Source organism: Chinchilla lanigera, unplaced genomic scaffold, assembly GCF_000276665.1.
Source record: "Chinchilla lanigera isolate Chin_1 unplaced genomic scaffold, ChiLan1.0 scaffold00035, whole genome shotgun sequence".
Lineage (NCBI taxonomy): Eukaryota > Metazoa > Chordata > Mammalia > Rodentia > Chinchillidae > Chinchilla > Chinchilla lanigera.
The window spans coordinates 767,638-777,566 of record NW_004955436.1 but is presented as its reverse complement, the minus strand read 5'-3'; the positions used below and the strand labels follow the sequence as shown (position 1 = coordinate 777,566).

The 9,929-nt window shown below is 46.7% G+C and overlaps 1 protein-coding gene across 2 annotated transcripts in view; it reads left to right on the top strand.

Annotated features, from left to right (window-relative positions):
- Positions 1–9,929, top strand: part of Gopc (golgi-associated PDZ and coiled-coil motif containing) — a gene marked incomplete in the record, with an annotated part of 34,263 nt that overhangs the window by 312 nt on the left and 24,022 nt on the right. For both annotated transcript variants that reach the window (XM_013516617.1, XM_013516616.1), the window contains 1 exon segment: positions 1–214. In XM_013516617.1, the coding sequence (XP_013372071.1) occupies positions 1–214 (214 nt within the window).

Here is a 9,929-nt window from a genome sequence, read left to right as displayed (position 1 = left end):
CCCGGGCGGGGTCTCCATGTTCCGCTGGCTGGAGGTGCTGGAGAAGGAGTTCGACAAGGCCTTCGTGGACGTGGACCTGCTGCTGGGCGAGATCGACCCGGACCAGGCGGACATCACGTACGAGGGGCGGCAGAAGATGACGAGCCTGAGCTCCTGCTTCGCGCAGCTGTGCCACAAAGCGCAGACCGTGTCGCAGATCAACCACAAGCTGGAGGTGGGCCGGGGGCGGCGCCGGGGCGGCCTCGGGCGTTAGAGCCCCGTAACGCCCGGCGAGGCGGCCCGGGAGCTGCTGCGGCGCCCGCGCTTCGAGGTGCTGCGAGCGTTAGCGTGGGGGCGCGGAGCCGCCCGCCTAGTCCGCCAGCGAGGCGGGAGGGCCGCGAGCAGTTCCCGCAGCCTCCCGGCCGGACTTGCGGACTCCAGGAAGGGGCGCTGTCAGGGGAACCCTTAGCCCGCCCGTCGGCGTCGGAGTTGTGCAGATCTGCTTTCTCGTTGACAAGCCAGCCGGGCGGGTTTTCAGGTGGTCACGGCCGGGATTCCTTTAAAAATTGCGGATCACCGTCTGGTTGCAAAAAGAGACATGCACGAGCTGTTCAGGGAAGTCTGATCGAAGCTCCTATATACGGTGGTGTCGTTGTCTTGCTTGGTTTACATTTAAATTGCAGGCAGATGTCTCCAGAGCTCCCCGCAGTTACTGGAGTAACTTCTAACGTTAAGGTTTATGTGTTTGGACTTCGCTCTGTTTCCCAGAGTCTGGATTTGCTTTTGAGAGTAGGTAAAAATGATGTTTGTTTTAGTCTGTGATCCTGGGTGTGGGCGCGAGGAGTGCTGGCAATTCCAAACCGAACAAAATAAGAAAACTTAATCACATTGTGCAGAAAATTAGAAATCATGAAAGATGAACATTATTGCATATACCACACTTTGTAACTGGGCAGTTAGAGAATGGGTCTTGCATTTAGATAAAAATGGGATAATCAGTGATGTGCAGAGCTCTGAGTGTTAGCTTTCCTAAGAAATCTTTGCTAGTAGTTGTAGGAGTCGAGACTGACCATCGTATCCAAATTAATGTCTGCCAGATAAGCCTTGCTTCCTCTCCTTACGTAGCGGTCAGCATTTGCTCTTTCCTGTTAGTTAACAGTGGAAAACGTGGTGTAACTAACCTGTGATTAACGCATACCCAGTTTTGTGACTGCCCCACTGGAGAAGACTATTAACCTCTTCTTTCTGAAAATGTTGGCAGGCATGTGCTGATGTTAAGGCGAGCACTTACTGTAGATAAATGAAAATCTCTCTTGATTAGTGACACTTCTAGAAGGTAGCTGGTATCTCTAGCTGGTAGTGAAATTGCATTTGAGGCTTTTAAAAAATAGTACTTTATCTTTAAAAGGCAAGTATCAAGATTACTTTTTTTTTTTTGGCGGTACTGGGGATCAAACTCAGGACCTTGCGCTTGCCACTTATGCCTCTGAGCTATATCCCCAGCTCTCAAGATCACTTCTTGATCACATGGGAACTTTCATATCATTTACAACTAAGTCTCTGCTGGGGATAAATAGCTTTTTAAAAATGAAACTCTCTTTTTAAAAATGACCTACAGAAATGAAACAGTGATGTTTTTGGTATGAAATATAAAGTCTAATTTTGAAGAAATTTGATTGTGTGAGTAGGAGGTGGTGTTAAATTTTTATCTAAATATTTTGAATAAGTATTGACTTGTAATAAAACTATGCATGTTCTGTTTTTCAGGAATTATAATTACATATTCTGATTCCATGTCCTGGCTTAGGAGGTAGCGTTTTTTCTGAAAGTAAGAAGTGCTAGCATGTGACAGTGTAAGCTTGTTTTTTCGACACATGTGAAACCCTTAATTCAGAAACTTAGAAAAGGTCAAGAGGGGCTGGGGATTTAGCTCAGCGGCAAAAAGCACTTGCCTGGCAAGCGCAAGGTCGCGAGTTCGGTTCCCGGTACCGGAGAAAAACCAAAAAAAAAAGAAAAGGTCGAGACTTGATTTGATGTTCTTTATTTATGTGTATTTCCAGTTGCAGTTGACTCTGTCTTTGGTGTAACCTTTACACCTGTAGCCTCGTAGTTGTCACAGGATCCGCTGTGCACTGCTGTGGAAAGGCTCGTCAGCAGGGCCTTTGACAGTAGGCCTGCTGAGGCACGAGCTACACAGTTTCAGTTCCTCTTTTGCGATTTTGTAAAAGTAACTGATTTCTGTACTTTCTTACTCTATTTTATTCCTTAGTAAGCCAGTAAGTTAGTTCCGCGGTTATAATTGTGTGGACCCTAAGACACATCACACTTAAGGCTGCTCATGGTTTCTGTAGCAAATAAATGCCAAAGTTGAGTGATTTTAGAGATTAGTACTTTAAAAGCATATTATCATGACAAAGTATTTTTATACACAGATATCTCCAGGTAATTTATACATGTAGGTGATTTATAATATATTTAAATTGTTTGAGTATCTGCTCAGTCCTTACAGTTTTAGGTAACACTGCAGTTCATATTAAATCTATTGGTTAGGAAAACATTTTTGAGGAAAAAACCTTACACTACATTTTAAAATTAAATACAAATGACACCGATGTGACTGCTTCGTGCCAGAAGTTGAATAGAAGAAACATGTCTGTGGAGGTAGAGGATGGCAGAGAATATCACGACATTTTGAGAGAGTACTCTTTCAGATTCTTTCCTTTTTTTGTTTGAGGCAGTCTAGAGTCTCACCTTATAGTTCAGGCTGGCCTTGAACTCATTATGTAGCCCATGCTGGCCTCAAACTTGTAGTAATCCGCCTGCCTCAGCTTCTAAAGTGCTGGGATTACAGGCATGCCCGGCACCTTTCTTTCTTAAACTTTTCTTTTGCTTAAGAATTTTTGCTGCGGTGAGCCACTTTCTGAGCACTGATTGGGAAAATAGTAGTATTATTACTATGAGTATTACTACTAGTAGTAGTAAATACTAGTAGTGATAGTAGTAGTAGCTGACAGAAGGCGTGCTGGGATAGAACAAAGGTCATGAACCAGTACTTTAGAAAAACACAGCTCTGTCATGAAACAGTGTCCTGCTTGTTTAAACCTTTAAAATAATAGCGAGTTTGCTTCTATCACATCCGCCTTTTTTGCTGCAATACTGAATTAGTATGTAAAGTGATTTCCTGCCCGACATCATCTGTAGGGAAACACTGATAACGACCTGATGATACACTTGTCCCGTACTGTGTGAAATCTATGTTGTCTTTTTTGTTTTTTGCCTTATTTGAGACAGGATCTTGCTGTGCAGTTTAGGCTGGCCTTGAGCTCAGTTTGTAGCCCAGGCTGGCCTCAAACTCACAGTGGTCCTCCTGCCTCAGCCTTCCGAGTGCTGGGATTACAGGTGTGTGCCACCATCCCTGGCTTATCCTGTTTTTTTGTTTGTTTGTTTGTTTTGTCTTTTTTGAGACGGGGTCTCCCTATGCAGTTCAGGCTGGCTGGCCTTGAGCTCACTTTGTAGCCCAGGCTGGTCTCAAACTCACAACGATCCTCCTGCCTCTCAGCCTCCCTGCCTCAGCCTCCCGAGTGCTGGGATTACAGGCGTGTGTCACCACGCCCGGCTTTCTTACCCTGTTTTTAATTAGGCTATTGTGCAACCTTGAAGTTGAATATTGATGCACTATATATTAATTGAGCACTAATAATGTGCCTAATAATGTGCCAGATGTTGTATTGGGCAATTAAAATAGAAAAAAAGGACATGGTCATTGCTATTATGAAGCTTGGATCCCATTGGGGGAATTCGGGGAGTGATGGCGTAAATGAGAAATGGCAGCTTGGATGAGTGCTGTGAAGGGGACACAGATTGATGAGAGCCTGTTCGGAGGGTCAGCAGAGGCTCCCTGAGGACATTCGGGCTGGCAAAGACAGAAGGGACGAGTGCAGGTTAGCAAGGCTGAGAGAACTAGGAGTGTCGCCCACACTGCAGTAAACCGACCAGCAAGTGGAAATGGTCCTGAGCATGGTGCCTCAGAGGAGCGGAAAGAAGTCCTTACTGTGTTCTGAGAAGACAGGACATAAGGGAAGCGTGCATAGGCAGGAGGGCCTGGACGTCTGGTTCATAGGCTGTGGGTCCTTGGGGCTGTACCATAACAGTGGGAAGTGTTTTCATCCCCATGGTAACCTCAGGTGTGGGCTTAGAACAGGTGACTCCGGCTGTGGGCTGTGGGGTGGAGGAAGTTGGGAAGAAGGAACGAGGGAGTGCGGGGAATCATCTGGGTTTTATTATCAGTGGGAGAGGATGACAATAGTGTTGATAATGGAGACAGGAAGGTAGTCAGAAACCAGGATAAATAAAGAGCAAAATAGAAGATAGGAAATAGAGACGTAGATCTTTCTCCGATGGGAAGGGGGTCAAGAGATAGAGGTGAGAGGAAGGAATGAAATAGCATGAAAGAGAATCAGAATAAACCAGGTGTGGTGCATGCCTGTGATCCCAGCACTTGGGAGGCTGAGGCAGAACGGAAGGATCGCCAGGAGTTGAAGGCCAGCGTTGAGACCCTGTCTCCAAAACAAGAGTTAAGAGTTGTAAGTGCGAACCAGTTCTCACAAGGGGTGTAAACATTATGTACTGCAGGCTGCACTGAAAACATAGTAACCCTAAGAAAGGGGACTTGAGGTGGAAATCGGCAGACCGTGGGAGTGGAGTAGCGTGGTGGAGGTGTTCAGGATGACCCGTGGTGTCAGTCTGCGGCTGTGGCTGCCTGGACGGCTGGTGGGGATGGCAGTAACCAGGAGGAATGCTCTTTGCCCCCCTTGTCGGTCAGTGACTGTGGCCTGGGTCTGTCCTGAGTCTACACCGATTCATTTCCTTCCCAGCAGTCCCACCAGGTAGGGTTATTGGTGTGATTACTCCCATGTTACAGAGTCTACAGGCTACAGAGCTAGAAATCAGTCTCTGTACAAACACATTGGTTTTTGCTAGAGGTAGGGGAGGTGGAGAGAAAGCAGGCAGAGCGTGGCTGGATAGATAAAGAATGTGCAATTCAAGGGAGGTAACATGTATCAGTGAGAAGCATCTAGTTGAAGAGCTGAATATTATAGAAAAAGGATCTGGTTGTGGTGGCGCACGCCTGTAGTCCCATCGCTTGGGAAGCTGAGGCAGGAGGATCACCATGAGTTCAAGGCTAGCTCAAACTACATAACAAGACCCTATCTCAAAAAACAAACAGAAAAGTGGAAATACATTAGATTCTCAGTGAAAATGAGATACAAAGTTCAAGGGGAGGGCATGGCCTTATATTGAGAGGAAGCTGTTAAAGTTAGCAGGTAGGAGAGAGGATGAGGACACATGGAATCTGTGTAGGTGGTAGCCATCCTCCTGTTGCTCTTCCTCCTCCTGCTCTTCCCCTTCCTCTTCCTCCCCTCCCCTCCCCTTCTCTCCCTCTTATAAAATGGGAGCCCGGGTCAGTCGCTGAAAGCCATGCTTGAGAGTGGGGGAGGTGTGAAGTAGGAAGAAGTGGGGAAGTGGCAGGTTGGAGGGGTAGAGGGTCCACCCAGCGATGCTGAGGGCCTCCTTGGCATTGCCGTCATGAATCTGCCCGCGGCTCCCTCCAGCAAGCCTCACCTACCTTATCTGAGGACAGGTGGATAATGGGTACAATACCGGGGTTCGTCTGGTGTTGTAGCAAAGGGGTTTTTATGTGAACAAGAATGTTCCTGAGGTGAAATGGTAGTGAGGATGAAGAAAAGGGTAGTTCGACAATTAAGGAGGTGGAAATGACAGAGTTGATCATTAGGTTGATGCAAAGGAGAGAAGTAGATTAGGAGGATATCACGTTTCTGTTTAGGGAAACATTTTTGACTTGATACCTATACTGTTTTGAATAACGCACCCCCAAAATTTGTGCCTGCCCGGACCTCACGATAGGATCTTATTTAGAAATAGGCTCTTTACACATACAGGAGAGCGGAGATCAGATCATTGTAGGTTGGAGTGGGCCCTACATCCAGGAGACTGTATCCATAAGAGACACAGGAGGACACACAGAAATGGGAAGGGGGCTGGTGAAAGTGGGGACGGGGACCGATGTGTCCACACACCACAGATTGCTGGGGGCTTCTGGGAGCAGAGGCCTGGGCCAGTTCCTCCGGGGTCTCCCGGGGGGACCAGCTCTCTGGCACCTGGGTTTTAGACTGCTCGCGTGCACAGCTGTGGGGATGCACTGACAGCCAGCACACCCGCACGCTCGCGGTGAGTTGTTGTGACAGGTGTGGGAAACCAGGGCAGTGCTGTGCACCGAAGCGAGGCATCCCGGAGAAGGAGCAGTGCTGTGGGAAAGACAGACAAGTTCAGGGTATTGCGCATGGGTGAGGTCTTCGATCTTGCACATCTCTAGGGTAGTCTCCTAATTGTCTCTTAGCCCCACTTGAGAAAACGCTTTTTGTTGCCCAGTAATTGTACACGGATTCATTTATTGGTTCTTGTAAATTCCTGGCACGCACAGCTTGCGGGAGAAACGGTGCACTCTGGGCCAGGGATTCAAGGCAGAAATGGCGCGGTGCGCGGTGGAGGAGGTGGAGGAGAGCTGTGCAGTTTGCAGCAGCCGGAAGCAGAGCGAGCAAGAGACACGCCTTCCGAAGCCAGCCCCAGCCCGGGAGGGGGCCTCCTCCAGCTGTGCCCCTCCTGCCAGTCCCTGGGCAGTTAACCCATCGTTGAGCAGGTGGGGCCTCCAGGTGGTGCCTTGGGCAAGCTCTGCCTCTGACCGCCTGAGACTTGGGGGCGTTTCTGGGCCGTAACAATTTAAAAGGACAAACCCCATTCTGTCCCTCTTCTTCCTGTGCCTCCCTGTCGCCCGCAGGCTCTGAGCTCGGACTCTGCAGCTGGGTGGTCTGAGTGCGGGTAGCTGCTTTGGCCCCCGTCTGCTTGCAGTTCTCTGAACAGGCGTGCGCTTTGTGTGGAGCGCCTCTTCTCTCTGCTGGCTACGGCGTCAAGCGCCCGTTCGTCTCCGCGCCACGCCCTGCTTTCTGTCAGCAGACGCTGCCCCAGCACCTCGCGCTCAGTGTTGCCTTAGGTGTGTGCTGGTGGGCGCCGCGTCTGCCTCGGACCAGCAGCTGCTTGAGGGCAAGCGCCTGTCTTAGGTAGAAAATCTAGCTCTTAAATGCTTTGGGAAGCGGATTTAGGGGTCGTGTTGTGAATCGTTGTGGTTTTTAGGAGGTTGTTCTTGGCAGTGCCTCATTTGGTATCGAGTAAGTCCTGTGACTATAGAGATCAAGTTGACTTAAAAGGTTCTGGAATTGGTCTTTGGCCTCTCTTTAAAATTGAAAGTCTGGGACTCACACATTAAACACCAGGCTTTCTGACCTTACATCTTCGTCTCATCTGTCAAGGGATTTCACTTCTCAGACCCTTTTCTTCCTGTTCACTAGGAGCAGATCCTCAGCATCGTCCTCTTTTGATTGCCTCCACTCACCTTTTTTTTAATTGGGCATGTGACAGGTGACTGACAGGCACTGCCTGATCTGACTCTGGATGTCCTGCCAGTAACCTGTCCTAACCTACCCTTTTTTTGGTACTGGGGATTGAGCCAGGGCCTTCACAGGAGCTGCGTCCGACTCCCCGCCTCTTTTTTTTTTAATTGAGATAGGGTCTCCATAAGCCACCAAGTGGTCTAGGCTGAGCTGGAACTTGTTTCTCCTGCCTTGGCCTGCCAGGAGGCTGGATTTCAGTTTGTGTCACCATCCCTGGTGTCCAGGTAGTGGGCTTAGTGTTATTTTAAAATGATATAATATTTAAAGTTTTCTTCATTTTAATTTCAAATACTGCAGTTATCATACATAAAACACACACACTCACACACACACACACACACAAAAACAAAGCTTTTTGGGGTCCTCAGAAATTTCAGGAGTATAAAGAAGTCCTGAAACCAAAAAGTTTGAGAATCTTAAGGTTTTGGGAAGTTGTCAAACCTTGATAATCAATTTTCATTCGAAAGTTCCAGTTTTTATCTTTATTAATGTGTACTGTTTTCCTGAAGTAACAAATTTATTTGTTTTCAAGAACATGTCTGCCAAATATAATCTGAATGTCTTAGAAGGAAAAATGCTATTCATTAAAAAGAAAAGCTCAGGTTGCTACTCCAGCAGTTCCATAAATGCCTTTTCGAAGCAGTGTAGTTTGGTAGATAGAAATGCTGTATGCAGGGGCTGGGGATTTAGCTCAGCGGCAAAGCGCCTGCCTGGCAAGTGCAAGGTCGTGAGTTCGGTTCCCGGTACCGGAGAAAAACCAAAAAAATAAAAAAAAAAAAATAAAAAAATAAAAAAAGTAAATTAAGAAATGCTGTATGCAAACTCCCTGTTTCATCACTTACCTGTCAAAGAGACAATCAAAGATTGAGGCTTTTAAAAATTCACAATTTGACTACTTCATGAAGGGCATTAAATGAACTGACTTCTTGGACAGTTGACTAGTACTCAAGTGCTGGTGTTTAGCTTTTACATCTTCAGTACAAAGGTGGGGAGGGTGAAATAGACAACGTTGTGAACGTAGCTGTGACCCTTGGACTCCCAGAAGTGCACAAGTTCAAGGCCAGCTGGGTAACTTCATGAGTTTCGTTTTCTTGTTTTTCGGTTTTGGTTTTGGTTTTGGGGGATTTTTTTGGTCTTTTTGACAGGGTCTCACTCTGCAGTTCAGGCTGGTCATGAACTCACTTTGTAGCCCAGGCTGGCCTCGAACTCGAAACTATCCTCCTGCCTCAGCCTCCTGAGTGCTGGGATTATAGGCATGTGCCACCACGCCTGGCTTTCTTACCCTGTTTTTAATTAGGCTGGCTTACTTGTGGGATCTTGACTCAAAATTGTTGGTTGTTTTGAGACAAAGTCTCACTGTGCAGTTGAGGTTGACCTTGAACTCACTACATAACCCTGGCTGGCCCCAAACTCCCAGTGATCACCTGCCTCAGGCTCCCAAGTACTAGGGTTGCAGCCCTGTGCCACCAAGCCTGGCCTCTCTTTTTTTTTTTTTTTTTTTTTTTTGGTTTTTCTCCGGTACCGGGAACCGAACTCACGACCTTGCGCTCTTCTACTTTTTGACTGGTTTTTTTATTCTCTCTTGGTGGATCCTCCTCACCTGCCTGTCTTCTTAGGGTTAATGTGACTCAAACTTTATCCTTATGGGTAAATTCTTTCAATCCCTTCTCTATGCTTATAATCTGTAAGTGTGTGGCTCTTTTACTGATTTCCGCACTGTAGATCCGTACATGTAGTTGCTCACTTGACATCTCCACATAGGCATCTCAAACTTTATACGTCTGAAACGGAACTTGCATCCCATCAAACCAGCTGGCTGTCTTCCCTGTGTCTATGAATAACACTGTTCTACCAGTTGCCTGGTCCAATCGTATATGTACAAGTAACTGTTTGAATATCACTTCCCATTTCCTTTGGGTGTGTACCTGGGAATGGGACTTCTGGGTCACATAGACTGTCCATATTCACCATTTTGAGACACCACCAAATCTTTCCCCTTTGGCTGTGCCATTTTACATTCCCAGCAACAATGCATTAAGGTTTTTCTAAGCATCTTCTAATTATATCTTTTACATTGAAGTCTGTGCTCCTTTGGAGGTAATCATTGTATAAGATGTGAAGTTTAGGTCAGGGCCACTTTTTTGGCCTATATGTATCCCTTACCTCAGGGAAATGTTTCTAAAATGAGAGTGCCATTTAAAAGCATTCTGTAAAGATCTATATAGTTAAACTCATTTTATAGAGTTTTATTTGTTCCTCTCCGTTTTTGTTACATAGTCAAGTTTTGAATAGAAGTAAAGCTGTTTCATGATTCTGATATAAATGTGTTCTTTAAGGGCCATTATCGGTGCTAGAGTTTATGCCTCCCCTCTGCCTCCTGCACTTGACACAGTAAGTCAAGGGCTGATCTTTTTTTTTTTTTTT